This window comes from Eublepharis macularius, chromosome 1 (genome assembly GCF_028583425.1).
Source record: "Eublepharis macularius isolate TG4126 chromosome 1, MPM_Emac_v1.0, whole genome shotgun sequence".
Taxonomy (NCBI): domain Eukaryota; kingdom Metazoa; phylum Chordata; class Lepidosauria; order Squamata; family Eublepharidae; genus Eublepharis; species Eublepharis macularius.
In genome coordinates this window covers 222282886-222299186 of record NC_072790.1, presented here as the reverse complement: position 1 = coordinate 222299186, position 16301 = coordinate 222282886, and the positions used below count along the sequence as shown (strand labels likewise).

General features: G+C 44.7%; 1 protein-coding gene across 2 annotated transcripts in view; it reads left to right on the top strand.

Moving 5' to 3' along the window:
• The window catches only part of EFR3B (EFR3 homolog B), a 65096-nt gene extending 57154 nt beyond the window's left edge, over positions 1-7942 (top strand). The window contains exons 19-22 of one of the 2 annotated variants that reach the window (XM_054985661.1): positions 729-777; positions 2582-2685; positions 4139-4188; positions 7482-7942. In XM_054985661.1, the coding sequence (XP_054841636.1) occupies positions 729-777; positions 2582-2685; positions 4139-4188; positions 7482-7587 (309 nt within the window). In that variant the 3' untranslated portion in view covers positions 7588-7942. Of the gene's footprint in view, positions 1-728; positions 778-2578; positions 2686-4138; positions 4189-7481 lie in introns of both variants that reach the window. The other variant, XM_054985654.1, reaches the window with a different exon arrangement.
• Positions 7943-16301: the final 8359 nt, after the last annotated feature.

Sequence of the window (16301 nt, the reverse complement as noted above, 5' to 3'; positions counted from 1 at the left end):
CCACACAGTTAGCCACACTACATGGATTTTCTTCCTCCTCGCTCTCTGACTGCCACATCTGGGGAGCTCTCCTTGATGCATACCAATGAAGAACTGCACGGCTCATTAAGAGGGCCTGATTATCTGGCCAGGGACAGGTACTCGTGGGTAGGTAACTGTGCTTGGGAAGCAGCAGGAATTAGGAGAAGAGGGTGGCTGAGGTGAGCATCCCAAGGACACACGGAGCAGCTGGAGGGAAACCTAAATATTCAGAGGCAGTAAACCTCCGAATACCAGAGCTAGGATGCAGCATCAGGGGAAGGCCTTGGCCTCTGTGTCCTCCAGAGGCTTCTGGTTGTCCACTGTGTGAAAAAGGCTGCTGAAGTATACAGAAGGCGGCGTCTAACGTTCTCGTGCAGTCTGTCCCTTCACTTAGATCCTGAAATTCCTCCAAGGGACTCAAGATGTTCACTGTGGCTAATCCCAACTTTCCTCTCACAACAGCCCTTTGTGGTAGGTTAGATAGAAAGAGTGAGCCTGCTTGGTCCAAGGATACCCAGTAAGTTTTATGACGTGGATCATAGGCCAGGTCTCTCCAATCTGACTGCTCTATCACACTGTCATATGTTGACACGAAGCTGCCTGGTCATACGACTCTGTGAAACCGTCTCTCTCTGGTATTCATGGGCGAGCATCTGCCTCCTAATGCTTCTCTTCTCTTCCTGCTTCTCTGCCTTCTTCCTAAACAGAGAGCACCTGCTGAAGAAATCACTTATGAAACGCTGAAGAAAGCAATCGGTAAGTACCTGTTCTGGAAGGAAGCTCTAAAACTCTAGTCTTTCCAGTGATGTGCTGTGGGTGGGCACCAGGGTGCTACCTGCTCATGTGCAACAGATGATGAGCTGCCTTTGAAGACACCTCTGAGGCTGCAACTTATGACAAATCTGACTGCACACCTTATTACACAGCATGGCCCCTAAATGCATATTGCACCAGTTCTAAAGTAACGGCACTGGTTGGTGGTTTGCCTCTGGCCTTGTTTATGATGTTTAAAGCCCTTTGCAGCCTAAGACCTATGGAGCTCAAGGACCAGCTTTCCTCATGTCAGGCCATGTGCCAATTGCAGCCTTCACTGCTGTCCCTGTTCTCAGTCTTTCCATTCCCTCATGGGGTCCATTTTGCCTTCATTTATCCCTGGGCTCTTTCAGTCACTGCCCTCGGGCTGAGGACCCATCTTTCATGAGCTGATCTGGAAGGCACCACCTCAGATGACCCTCCACAGGAAAGCCTGCAAAACCATTGTGTTTGGGCACATGTCCTAAGTTAGGATATGCAGGAACTGAGTCCAGTGGCACCTTAGACACAAACAATATTTTCAGGGTATAAGCCTGCAAGAGTCAAAGCTCCCTTCTTCAGATACGTGAAGAATATATGAAGAAAGGGGCTTTGACTCCTGAAAGCTTGCACTCTGAAAATCTTGTTGGTCTCTAAGGTGCCACTGAACGCAGATCCTGCTGTTGTACTGCAGACCAACACGGCTACTTAGCTGACACTAAGTTAGGATATGGATTGGCTTTTCTTCTTATGGGCAATGAATGTCTATTTGGTTTGTGTTTTGGAGGAGGAACCTAAGATTCTGTGTTACCTTTTTTTTTGTATTATGTTTTTAACTTGCGTTTGTTGTTTTGTTAACCTCTTTGGGCCAAACAGGCATATTTGAAGTAAATTAAATTTTAAAAACAAAACGGACTCAGTGTATCTTGATGGACGTATTCCTTCAAGATGGGTAGCCGTGTTTGTCTGTAGCGGTAGAAAAGAGCAAGAGTCCAGTAGCACCGATAAGACTAACAAAATTTGTGGTAGGGTGTGAGCTTTTCATGAGTCACACTCACGAAAGCTCATACCCCACTACAAATTTTGTTAGTCTCTTACGTATTCCTTGGCATGCTTCAATGAAGTCAGTAGCATCAATGAAGTCAGTAGCAGGAGGGATAACACTAGTTCAGAGAGTTTGCTTGAAAGCGCAAAGAGGAGAGCAGGATGGGAAGTGATCAGGAAAAGCCGTAATAGTTCAACCCTCTGAATAATGAAGCTTTTTATAGGTAGTGGTTTAATGATTCCAAAATACCTCCATGCCAGTCTCTGCATCAGAATTTCCCATTGATTGCAATGAACATTAACTGGGAAAAAAGCTGGACCACTGAATACTGTAGAGTTGTAGCACACAGCCTTCTCTATATGGATGCTTTGGGCTCCTAGGAGCCTTAAACATTTGTTTCTTGGGGGAAACTTTGATATTCCCTTAGCCAGTATAGCTGATAGCTACTGAAGAACCTTTTCTACATGTGTTTGTCCAGTTCCCTTTTAAAGCCACTGAAACTAGAAGCCATTGCTGCATCCTGTGGCAATGAATTCCCCCGGCTAATTATGCATTTGTGTGGTTTCTTTTGTCTTTTGGAGTTAGAACCGACGCACAATCAGGAACAGCAGTAGGGATGCCAGAGCTGTGGCTGTCAGCCCTTTTTTTTCTCCTTAGCATCACAGGGTTTGTTTTGCCTATTCCCTCCACTTCACTCTTTCCCTCCTTTCCCTATTTTAGTAGACAGTGTTGCTGTGGAGGAACAAGAGCGGGAAAGAAGACGGCAGGTGGTTGAGAAATTCCAGAAAGCTCCCTTTGAAGAGATTGCCGCTCACTGCGGTGCCCGGGTGAGTGTCGTTTTCTTTGTGTGAGCACATTGTGGAACGAAATAGGTTGCATCCCTACGGTCTTAACCATCATTACTGAGTGTAGCCATATAAAGAGAACCCCTGTTGGATGTGTGGATTGTAAGTAAAAGGCATAGCTTCTGGGTGCATATTCTGGTTTGTTAATTATACCTGCTGTGCATAACCTGCTGTGTAAATCTGTATCAATTAAATATAATTATGAAATGTGATTTGTTGAGCTGACAAATGCAATATTAATAAGATGATTACAAAAACCCGCAATCACTTAATGCTTTCCAATGACAAAGAAAATCCCTCTGAAGCTTCCTTGTTCACATGAGATTAATTCACTCATGACCCATTTTTGAGCATATGAAGTTCCATATGGAGAGTTGCTCTATCTAGTTCTAAGTCGTCTGTCCTGAGAAGGAGCAGAACTTCAGGGTCTTATGCAGAGAGGGGTCTTTTCTATCACCTGCTGCTGCTGCTGGTCCTTCAACTGGAGATGACAAGGTTTTTAAGCGGAGGCTTCCTGCCTGCAGAGCAGGTGCTCCACTACTGTAAAATGATATCAAATGTGAGAGTCAGTCTCGAGGGCCACCAGTTGCAGTGTAGGTCCTTTATAATAACAGTTCATTTCTATACTGCTCTTCATTTATAATAACAGTTCTTTATAGTAACAGTTCATTCTATACTGCACTTCATTTATAATAACAGTTCATTTCTATACTGCTCTTCTGGACAGTTTAGTACTCAGAGCAGTGAACCAAGTCAATGTTCTTATCCCCACAGTGCTGCTGGGGAGCTGGGGCTGAGAGGAGTGGCTGGCCCACAGCCCCCTGGCGATTTCATGGCAGTAGTGAGATTCAAACTAGCAGAGTGCTGCATCATAGCTGAATTACTTCACCACTCTGCTACACCAGTGACACCTTCTTAGAGTAGGCGTTCTCCTCTTCTTATGAGGGCCGTGACCAAAGGATGTTTTCTGGACTTCATCTGTTTCACCTCCTAACCAGATGTTACACAAGGGGAGCCCAGTTTGCCCAGACTGGCTCTGAACCAACGGGGTGCAGGTTGGGGGGTGTTCCTGAGGAACGAGAACCCTTGTGTCACACTGCACGGTGCTCTGAGGACAAAGGGCAGGATAAAAACGTGATAGAACACCCGTTGCTGAGAGGGGCACCTGCTGTGATCCTTCTGGGGCATCTGACCAGCCACCGTAGAATGAAAATACTGGATTATTTATTTAGATAATGCAGTTTTATCCCAGCCTTCCTACACGGAACTCAGAGCAGCCTGCATCATTCTCCCCTCCTCCAGTAACAGCCTTAAGGTTATAATAAAGTACCCCATAAGTAGCACTGGCACATTGATCCTGGGTTGTGGCATAACCATGCTGCTCAAAGGTGGCATTGCAATATGGTGCTGATACCAATTCCCATTCTTGTTGCAGGCAACTCTGCTCCAGAGCAAACTCAACCAGATATTTGAGATCACCATAAGGTAAGAGGATCCTGCCGGGGGGGGGGGGGGCGGGATGTCATCATAAAGAGGGGAGGGAGGAGAAGTGCTCACTGGAGATATTTTTTTGTGTCCAGTGGAGGGTGGCTATGCACAGTTGACCACTAGGAAGCAGAAGACTGCAGTCGTGACCCTGTTTCTCGGTGCTCTCTGATGGCCTAGAACAGGGTTCCCCAATGTGACACCCATGGGGCCACTGAAAGACAAGGCTTGCTGTTGGTTGCCCTCATTCCAACGAGCGGCAGCTGCAGTAGCAACTAGAGGGTCAGGAGGACTGGTAATCCCCAGGCTTTCTTCAGTCAGTGTGCGGATCCATTCCCCCTTCAGGCTTTTGTTCTTTTTATTCCCCCTTCTCTTTCTCCCGTCCTCTCATCACTCCAGGCTTTCCTTCATTTCTTTTTATTCCCCTTCTGCTATTCTTTTGCAAAGCAGGGAGGGAAGTGTTGTCTGCGATGGCGATTTTGGGGTAGGCTCCACCTCCTACAGCAGCCATGTTGAGGTGGCGCTCACCACCCCCTCAAAATTCTGAAGTTTGCTACATGCTCAAAAAAGTTGGGGGCCTCTGGCCTAGAAATTGCTTTCCTCGTGTTTGTTGGGAAGGTGGGCAAACAAGTGGACCCAAGGATGGTAGAAATGGGATGTAATTCATCGATCGGTGGCATTCTAAACCTACTTTTCTCACCAAAAGGATCAAAGATAGGTCACGAGATCAGGAATGAGCTGCCATTTTCCTTTCTTCTTGAGAGTCAGTATATAGTTTTCTGCACCACTTTGCAGCTGCTGACAACTCATTTGTTTGGTTTACGCTGTTTTGTGTGCTATTGACCACAAAAATATCATTGAAAAATGCATCCAGGTTAATGGAGGAGAAATACTATGGGGAAAGGCCGTTAAGAAAGTTAAATACATCTCTCACGGCTTCCTTTCTTAGAAGGGAGAGATGAAATTAAAATGTGAATTGAACCAGCCAGCTTTCAAAATTAAGCCTTGTTCCCTACATGGTGGAGAGTGCCCCTCAATTCATAGCTGACTTACAGTGACCCCTAGTGGGGTTTTCATGGCAAGAGACTAACAGAGGTGGTTTGCCATTGCCTGCCTCTGTGTAGCAACCCTGAACTTCCCTGACGGTCTTCTATCGCAAGTATTAACCAGGGGCAGCTCCGCCCTGACCAGATCAGTCTAGCCTGGGCCATCCATGCCAGGGCCATAAGAGCGTATAGACAGAGAGATGAAAGCACACTGACTCCAGAGCAGGTGGGTAGGAAGGCAAACTATTTTATTGGGGTGGGGGGATAATCAGAACTCAAATACATGAAGGAATAATAAATTAAAAGAACGAATTGTATGTTGCACTGTACATTCTGTCAGCCAGTGAAGACCGGCAAAATATGCCTCATAGGTTCACAATCAGGATGCTGTGGAGAGACCTCATAGTTAATTAGGATCAACTTGTCATGGACATTTTTCTCTCTGCATTACAAGTTTTACAGGCAGGGGGACCCATGTGACGCTTGCAAGGGAGGGAAATCCCATATGACCCCTGCTGGTACCCATTTTATTCCTTCTCTACTCTTCCCTCCCCTTCACTGCTTTCTCTCCTTTCTCTCACCCATGGTGCTGGTGTTGCTAGGCAACCCTACAGTGTCAACTGTGATCTCATGATGTTTTACATGATCTTGGTCCGCATTCTTCCATTTGTGATTTTTCTAAACCCCTCAGTTTTTAAAAATGTTTCAGGGGTTTTGTGCAAACCTGGAGGCTTCCGCTAGGCTTATGGAAATATCTCCCCTATCTGTCTCTGATCCCATTGTGTGATTTTGTTTATTCTCATTCTGGGGGCAGGTTCGATATTTAGATAAAAAAAATTATTTGTTTGTTGGTTGGGTAGGCTATTTGTTGGCCACTTCTTCAAATGTCTGCTGGAAGCAGCTAGTGGCAACATGAACAAAAGCAATAAAACCAATTACCGTGATTAACAACAAACATACAAATAATGCAGCAATAGAAAGAAGCAACATACAAATATCACACACAAGGCACAGAACACCATAAAGGTTGCAGCACAGAATACCTGAAAAGCCAGAGCAGCTGGGGATGAAACATTAGAATACTGGCAGATGAAACAAGAAAAGAGCATTTACACTAAAAACATGTCAAAACAAATCAGACACAACAAACTGAATAATATTGTGAGCAGATAAAAATCTTTCTACTTGGCATTAAAACATTAAAAAATGAATTGCCAGGCAAACCTTTGGGGAAAGGGATGTTCCTTGAGTGAGGAACCACCACTGAAAAAGCCCTGTCTCTGCTCTCCACCCACCAAATGTCTGATGGTGATAAGTGGTCCCCTGACCATCTGACATTTGGTAGGTGGCAAGTGGATTGTCATTGCAAACCTTAATGCATGGGCAGGTTTATTCTTATCTAATGTAGCTAGTAGCCAGCAGTAGAGATCTACTCTCAATCCTCCCTCTATCCTTTCTCTCTATAGAACTCTTTTCAGAATTCATTCACAGTCTCATACAGTGGCAATTAGTTCCATAGTTTACTTGGATTTGCTCTAAAAAGCAGAGACATAGCAAATGCACACACACCCCTGAACGCAGGAACTGCAAGAAATCCGTGCTTCCTGCATCCTTCTCTTTAGAATTTTGAAAACTAGATGACATTTCTGGTTCTGCATGGAACAGTTCCACATTTATTGGTATTCGGCTTGTGTCCCTTAACTAAAGGCATCGGTCCAAGCAGAAGATCCACTCCTTCCACTGTCTCCCCATACTGTGGAACATACACCTGGAGGAAAGGATCTGGGATAGCAGCATTGAGAGCAGAACCCAGATGTACCTGACCCCACCCAGGGATAAATTCTCCTGCACATGCCTCATGGAAGTGAATGGGCTGTGGCTCAGTAGTAAAGCATCTGTTTGGCATGCAGAATGCCCTAGATCCAACCTTCGGCATCTCCAGTTAAAGGATCTGGCAGTAGGAGATGTGAAAGATGCTCTGCCTCAGACTTTGGAGAGCTGCTGCCAGTCTGAATAGACAGTACTGACCTTGTTGGACCCATAATCTGATTCAGGGTAAAGCAGCTTCAAGTATTCATGCTCAAATGATCCCCTTTTATTTCAGTGAGGCTTGCACAGGATTCTCCCCTGGATTGTGCCCCATATGCACATGGTGGGTGCTGTGTACATTTTCTGCCTCCAGACACTGCAATGTCTTGAAGCCATCCTTCCTTCCCTCCCTCAGCCTTTCTGTTCTCTTCACTGCAGGCCCCCTCCGAGCCCCTCCGGGACCATCACAGCTGCTTATGGCCAGCCCCAGAGCCACTCCATCCCGGTGTACGAGATGAAGTTCCCGGACCTGTGTGTGTACTGAGAGACGAACTGCATGCCGGGACAAGGTCCAAGTCATCCAGACCCAGTGGAATTGACGTCATGCTGCCTGCATGAGCAAAAGTGGGGCTGCTTGGGGCTGGGGTCGTGGCCCCATAACCACTTCCTGACCAAGGACAGAAGCACCCCCTCCATCTAGACTCTCAAAGCATATGTTGTTCCTCTCCCGTCTTCATGCTCAACTAGTTTTTCTGTCATGCAAAAGATGCAAGTGACATTCAGGAAGCCTTTTACGGACTGTGGAGGGTGGGGAGAGATTGATTGGCTTCCCTTTTTTAAGAAGCTGTTAAAAAGTTTGGAAGGGTTGATAGGGTCCCCCCCCTTCTTTTCATTGAAAATGTGTGCTGATACTCCATTACATAAAGTGAATCTATTCTGTGTGTGCTGGTCTCGTTTCTTGCTCCTTGTGGGTAATCGGATGAGAGCTGGTGTAATGTAGTGCTTAGAGGGCCATGCTGGGGCCAAGGAGACCCACAGCACCATCCTAAGCAAGATAACACTCTTCTAAGTCCATCGATGCTTATAGAAGGGTTTCAGGTGGCACTGCTGAGCTCAAATCTTGACTTCATCCTGAAGCTAAGAAGGCTTTCAAGATGAGACCTATTGAAAATGAATGCATTCGTTGACAGCTGCATTTCCACAAGAGATGCGCAACTACCAACCTTTTTAAAAACCCTACCTTGCAGATCCCAGCTCAATATGTAACAAGCTTTACAAAAGTCATTCCATAGGATCTATAAGGCTCGGGTGCATTTTGAACCAAGTGCTTCCTGGTGGTCACAGTGCAGAGTTACACCCTTAAGCAGAGTTCCACCCTTCTAAGCCCATGAGTGTCAGTGGATGTCATTGACGGCAAAGCTGAAGTGCAATCCTATTTAGAAATACTCCAGTCTAAAGCCTTTGCAATTTAATGGGCCAAACTTTGCATAGGATTTCACTGCCAACCTTTCTGCTAAAGCAGCCCTCCTGTTATTCTTCAGCAAGCAGTCGAGAGCACTTTTTTGAGTTGCAGGGCCAAACCGCCAAAAGTGGTTGTGGAATCTTAAGGACCGTGGTTTGCTGTGTAATTTGAGAAACAATAAGAATGGACTTGAAGAGCCCCCTTTCAACAGTCGGGATGGGCAGTTAGATGACTGCTACTCAAAATCTGAACTAAACTGTCCTTGTTAGGAAATGCTCTGAATATGAACAGGATTATTTCCAAAAATCAGGAGAAACCTTCTGGTCTGTCCACTTTTCTGATATATCAATACAGATAAACATTCTCATTCCTTTAGTATTTGGGGCACACAATGCTTTCGTCTGCAGTTGGGGTGGAGAAAAACATAAGCAGGTGTGAATTGCATTGTTGATCTTCACAAAGGTCACTTATGGGTGGGGGACATTTGTTGGTTGATTTTTGAATAAAATCATCCGGTGCCCTTTTCAAATAAATGTTAATGTTGTCATAGATTTGGGCTGGACTGTCTTTAAACAAACATTTTGTAATGCACAAAAACATAGGCTGACTGGATATGGGGGCGGGGGGGGTCCCAGAAGCCACCCATTGAAGTCTTATTTCCTCTACCTGAAGTAGTTTGCCAGATTCTCCGAGAAGTAGGTGCCAGATTCTCACGTGGTTTTATTTTCAACATGAAAGTTGCCAGAGGTGGGCTCCTGCAGGTCCACACCAAGCTATGAAAAAGCGCTTTTCATTCAACCCAGTGGAAGATTTCCCACCCACCCCCCTCAAGATGGCCAGTGATAAGATGATCGCTTGTGCCCAGTCAAGCCTTTGTTCCACCCAGAACAATATTGTCTGTTTTTCATGATAGCTGCTCTCCAGGGTCTCTGCAAAGAAAAAAAAAGACTCCCAACAGTTATGGCCTGAGCTTTCATTAAAAATGCCAGGAATTGAACGTGGTCATAGAACACTCAGCTGGGCAGTTTTCGGCATGTTTCAGATCTGCAAAAGAAACCACAGAGCTGAGGCCAGCGGTGGAGTTTCGGTGCTTTTGCTGCTTGCTTAATTAACAAATGCTAAATGGAACATATAAAGCTGACTTATACCAAACCAGAGCATCGCTCCACTGGCAACAGCTGTCCAGGGGCTCAAGCAGAGAAAGGTTTTTTAAGCACCTCCTTGTGGAGATCCTTGAACAGGAGATGCCAGGGACTGAGCCTGGAACCTCCCCGCAAAGCGTGTACTTTTCCACTGGGCCACAGGTGCTTCCCTAAAGGGCTTTGGCAAGGGGGGCGGGGGTATTGAACAGCGCTTCATGATGTGGATTTGCAGTAATTGCAAAATAAAAATTGAAAGAAGCCAAATATGTTTCCCTATGTTTTTGTACCTCCTAAAAGATCAGCAGGCCTGGACCAGGATAGCCCAGGCAAGCCTAATCTTGTCAGATCCTGGAAGCTAAGCAGGGGCCAGCCTGGGTTAGTAACTGGATGGGAGACCACCATGGAAGGCCAGGGTTCTTGATTTCCAGTGTTTGCGTCTATCTCTATGTTTTTATGGCCCTGACCTGGATGGCTCAAGCTGGACCAATCTGGTCAGAACTCGGAATTTAAATAGGGTTGGCCCTGGTTAGTACTTGGACGCGAAACCACCAAGGAAGACAAAGGTTGCTATGCAGAGACAGCCAATGGCAAACTACTTCTGTTCATCTCTTGCCCTGAAATCCCCAGCAGGGGTCACCATAACTCAGCTATGACTTGATGGCACTTTCCACCACAAAAAGATCACAATTGTCAAGCTTCCTCCCCCACTTTTGGTACTGGTGAAAATCTGTATAAATGAATCCCTTCCCAATTTCATGTCTGCATCAGCAAGGACTGTGGAGGGCAGTGTGGATACACTAGATTTGGTGTGGTAAGGTAGAAAGGCAAAAGGAGAGCTTTGGGTTATAGCTACCATTTATGACTCCTGCCATGTGGAGAGTAGTGTGGCCCACACCGGTCCTATGTTTACTCCTGCCTGCAGTGTAGCCAGGCAAAGAAGGACAGGAGTCCCTCACACATGCATCCACAACACAACTTATTAGCACAGTGGTTGAAAACTAAGAACGTGTGTAATATGTGTGGAGTGCTTTGAACACTGGAAAAGTGCCATATAAATGCTGTGTTGTTAAGCAGTTTGAAAAGTGAGAAGGAACACTTCATTGTCTATTTGTGGTATGAGCACAAAAATAGATACTTTGGTACATGGCTTAGCTATAAACTCTTTAATTACCAAAAAGAATCTGCAAAGAAATAATAAACTCTTAGGTTGTTGGGGGTTTTCCGGGCTGTATTGCCGTGGTCTTGGCATTGTAGTTCCTGACGTTTCGCCAGCAGCTGTGGCTGGCATCTTCAGAGGTGTAGCACCAAAAGACAGAGATCTCTCTCAGACACTGAGAGATCTCTGTCTTTTGGTGCTACACCTCTGAAGATGCCAGCCACAGCTGCTGGCGAAACGTCAGGAACTACAATGCCAAGACCACGGCAATACAGCCCGGAAAACCCCCAACAACCATCGTTCTCCGGCCGTGAAAGCCTTCGACAATACAATAAACTCTCAGCTAAGTTCAGGTGGTTTGGGACCCAGCTCACTCCCTTTGGTTATTTGTACCACGGTGGCTACATTTTAAAGCAAGTTCTCTTTGCTGACTTTCAGCATGGCTAACTGCTGTAAAGCAACCACCTAGCACAGAGGTGCCCAGCCTTGGTGAGCCTGTGGGCACTTTGGAACTGTTGAGAATATTGAGGGACTACCCCCACACAAAATGTCTGCCGTAGGGTCTGGGGCCAATCCCAAAATATTAGTGGAGGTTTCAAGCCAAGCACCCCCCTGGGCTCATCTGAGGTTCTGCTGTTCTCTCTTTGCTTTACTGAAGAGATGTTTTGGAGGAGGACATGGGCTTCAGGCAAAACCTCTGTGGCGCAGGCACCACACTGATGCATCACTTGCGGAAAATGCAGTCAAGCACCATATTGGCATTCTCAGTTGCTTAAAGAGTTCTTATTTATTTTGTTGATACCCTGCCTTTCTCCCCAATGGAGCCCCGAAGCAGCTTACACCATTCTCCTCTCCTCTTTTTTATGCTCACAACAACCCTGTGAGGTAGACTAGGCTGAGAATATGTGACTTGTCCAAGGTCACCAGTGAGCTTCCACGACAGAGCAGAGAATCAAACCTGGGTCACCCATATCTTAGTCCATCATTCTAGCCACTACATCACGCTGGCTTTCAATCTTATTTTGATGAAAGTCCAGGTGTTTGTTCTGATAATTTATGAATGAGATTCATCCTTGCCATGAACAAGATTTTCCGTCTTTTATAAAACTTGTCTGTAAGTTTATCCATGTCTGCACTGTCCAGCGCCTTATAAAGACATTCTTTGATTGCTGGAACAGAAAAACACTTCCAATGTTTAGGCTGGACTATCCTTACTGCCATCAAGAGTATGGTATGGTTTCATAATTTATTTAATGGTATTTCCAGGATATAGCTCTTTTTAAAATGTTCTTTAATTGGATGGAGACCCTTCTCTGAAATTTGATTATTGATTGAATAGTTATTCTACAGAATGTTATTATTTAGAAATGGATTTAATGAATGTATGTTCAATTATAGCCAATTTGGATGGAAGCTGTTTCCTTTGTGTTCTGTTTTATCTTCTTGTTGCTTATTTGTTGTTGTGTAGAATATAAAATAATTTAAAAAGAAAGATCTGATATAAGAAACGTTATAGGAAATTGGCAGTCAATCTGGTAATAATTCAATAAAACCACGAATGGTCAAATGGTATCCTAGGACTGTGTAATGACTTCAGTCTTGAGGTCAATTGTACCCTATACTGGCACACATGAACACCAGTCTGCCACAGACCTTTTTTAAAAATCCACATGCAATACAATATATTTCCTACATTTGAATTTGTTTGTTTTAAACAAGTTCTCTTGCCTTGCTGGAATAAAAGACCATGTAAAGAGAATTTTAGATTGTGCAACTCTTGAATAACCACTAAGAGAAGACAGTTTAATATCCTTACAAATGTTGCTCCAGACATTACCAGAGAGGAGAAATGTAAGCACCTTTCCCCAGAACAGCCCACCTGTGCAAGCCATAAACAGAATTACACTTTTCTAAACCTCATAGACTTAGAAGGGTGTAAAGTTCCTTATGATACTGTACATTCATGTTTTTTTGTTTACTGAATGCCAGCAATGTAGAACATATTGCAGAAAGATTACTTCTCTTCCTCAAACCAGCAAGCACCAAATGCTCCCACTCAGATGGTGAATGTGTAGATAGCTGAGAGCCAGATAGTGCTGAAACAGCAGGGGGGGGGTTCAACTGGAATGCGATGGAACGGAGTTCCAGAACCGCTTGAAAATGGTCACATGGCTGGTGGCCCCACCCCCTGATCTCCAGACAGAGGAGAGTTTAGATTGCCCTCTGTACTGCTCCAGCAGTACGGAGGGCAATCTAAACTCCCCTCTGTCTGGAGATCAGAGGGCGGGGCCACTGGTCATGTGACTATTTTCACCGAGGGCGATTTAAACTTTAAAAAACTCCCCCCTTGTTCCAGCTAACCCGAAGTGACGTCATTGTGCGGTCCTGAGTTCCACCACCTCTTTTTCCAGAAAAAAAGCCCTGTGAAACAGCATGCCTAACTTGGAGGTATTGGAACTCAGGTGAACTCCAACCATCCCAATAATCTTGTTTTGTGTCATGAAACTTTTCTAATTCATTCCCCATCCTAAAGGTATTCTTTCTTCCCAATGAGAAAAGAAATGTAATTCCTTTCTAGATTACAGCCAATATTCAAAAGATTGGTTCTAAAGAAGAGATACCTGGGGCAAAATGAGCATTATATATTTGTTCCATATTTTTAATTAATTGGCAAAGCATAAATATTTGTCTAACCGCAACCTCCCTGTCTGCTTTCCTAGCCAAAGAATATTATTCAAAGGCAAAGAAACACATTAACTAGTCCATTCTTTTCATTTTTGCAATCAGTTCTTCTGGACAGCAATTTTAAGCAAGAACTAAAAAAAAGGCATATAGCTCAAGTGAGAGTGCAGTACATAGATAACACATGTACATGCAGCATTTTACTAAGGCATTACATGGAAAACATTTTCAATGCATTGCTTGGTGGGAACTGAATGCACACGGAATGCCAGTGCACCTCAAATGAACAGAACATTTTTTATTGGCTCTGCCACTTTACCCTGCTCCCAGTCTTCGTACTGGTCTGCCCATCGGTGGGCTGCTGGCTAGGCTGTGCCCTGGAAAGCCTGCCTCTTTCTGAATGTATGCCTTCCCAAAACTAGCAACCATAATCCTGGCTAACAGCTGTTGATAATCCTATTCTCTGTGAATTTGTCTGACCTATAAAAGGAATTAAAACTATTAATGCATCTTGTGACAGAGCATTTCATAAGTGAATGTTGTATTCCATGAAGAAGTCCTTTTGCCTGTTATGGTTGAGAATTGTTCTTGTTTGTCTTAAAGGCACTTATGTACAAAAGTTCCCAAACACAACATCAGGTAGAAATGCATCACTTTCATCCTGAACGCACTGCAGATCAGTTCAATGGGTGATTCTGAGTTCTAGAATCCTTGTGAAGACATTTCCTATGGACTTCTGGGGCCCATATTTGATTATTCACGTCTGTTACAGTCATTCATGTTCCCAAAGGTATGTAAGATACATCCCTTGGGTACTACATACTGTATGGTTATATACAGTTATATACAAGGTTTTTTGTCCCCAACAGATCTTATCAGACAAACCTGGTTTCCTTCTTTGATCGAGTGATGAGTTTATTGGATGTAGGAACTCTGTCGATGTGATTTACCTGGATTTCAGTAAAGACAAGGTCCCCCATGACATTCTAATGGGCAAACTGGAAGACTGTGGACTGGACTATAGGGAAGTTCGGTGGGTAGAGAACTGGTTAGAGGACTGCACCCAAAGAGTGGTGGTCAATGGCATTTCATCAAATTGGAGGGAGGTGTCCGGTAGGGTGCTGCAGGGCTTGGTTTTGGGCCCGGTACTTTTCAATATTTTTATCAATGATCTGGATGAAGGGGTAAATGGGCTACTCATTAAATTTGCTGATGATACCAAATTGGGAGGAGTGGCAAACACCCAAGAAGATAGAGTTAAAATTCAACAAGACCTGAATACTCTGAAGAAGTGGGTGGTTGTGAACAGGATGCAATTCAACAGAGATAAGTGCACAGTATTACATCTGGGCCACAAAAATGTAAAGCACAAATACTGGATGGGGGATACACTTCTGGGCAGTAGTGTCTGTGAAAGAGATCTTGGGGTAAAAGTGGACTGTAAACTAAATTATGAGCAGTCAGTGTGATGTGGTGGGGAAAAAAGGCAAACATGGACTTGGGTTATATCAAAAGGGCCATTGCAGGCGGTCATAGTCCCTCTCTATACTGCCTTCGTCAGGCCGCACCTGGAGTATTGTGTGCAGTTCTGGTGGCCTCACTTGAAAAACGATATGGACAAAATTGAGAGGGTGCAGAAGAGAGCGACAAGGATGATCAGGGGTCTGGAGACTGAGCCCTACGAGGAAAGGCTGAGGGCCTTGGGAATGTTTAGTTTGGAGAAGAGGAGGTTGAGGGGGGACATGATTGCTCTCTTTAAATATTTGACAGGCTGTCATTTGGAGGAGGGCAAAGAGCTGTTCCAGTTGCCAGCAGAGGGTAGGACCCGGAACAATGGGCTTAAATTACATGCACAAAGGTACCGGCTGGATATTAGGAAAAACTCTTTCACGGTCAGAGTAGTTCAAAAGTGGAATCAGCTGCCTAGGGAGATGGTGAGCTCCCCTTCACTGGCAATTTCAAGAAGAGGCTGGATGAATATTGGTCAAAGATCCTTTAGGCTGATCCTGCGCTGGGCAGGGGGTTGGACTAGAAGGTCTGTATGGCCTCTTCCAACTCTGTGATTCTGTGGTTCTGTGATATGCAATTTATCAACAGCTCTCTCTGGGTTTATGTAAAGAACCAGGAGCAAACAAGGAACATGATGACCAGTTCCATTCATGACCACCAGATTCAAATGACAGAGAATTTGTATCTTGGTGGACCAAAGAAGATGGACAAGGATAAAAAAGCTAGTTTAGGGTAGTGGTTAAGAGTGCGGGACTCTAATCTGGAGAGCTGGGTTTGATTCCCCATTCCTCCACTTGAAGCCAGCTGGGTGACTTGGGTCAGTCACAGCTTCTAGGAGCTCTCTCAGCCCCACTCACCTCACAGGGTGATTGTTGTGGGGATAATAATAACATACTTTGTAAATCGCTCTGAGTAGGTGTTAAGTTGTCCTGAAGGGCGGTATATAAATCATTATTATCATTACTACTACTACTACAATCAGATACTCATCTCTATGAAACTGATCATCTATTCAACCTTCTTCTCAGTGAATCACTCTTTGACAATACTTCTGGATAAATATCAGTATTTTCTTCAAGGCGTACTGTGACAGACCAGAAGATTGAAGGAACAATGAAGAAAATAAAACTACAGTGATCAAAATACATATATGGGGTGGTCGGCCTCTAAAATACTGTGTATGATAATGTAGCACTTTATGTGTGACATCTCTGTGCAGAGGCGGAGGGTGCATATGCAGAGAGGAAGAGCAGGAACCAGCACACTGCTTCATTCTAACTCATAGTCACCAAAACATGGGCACAGAG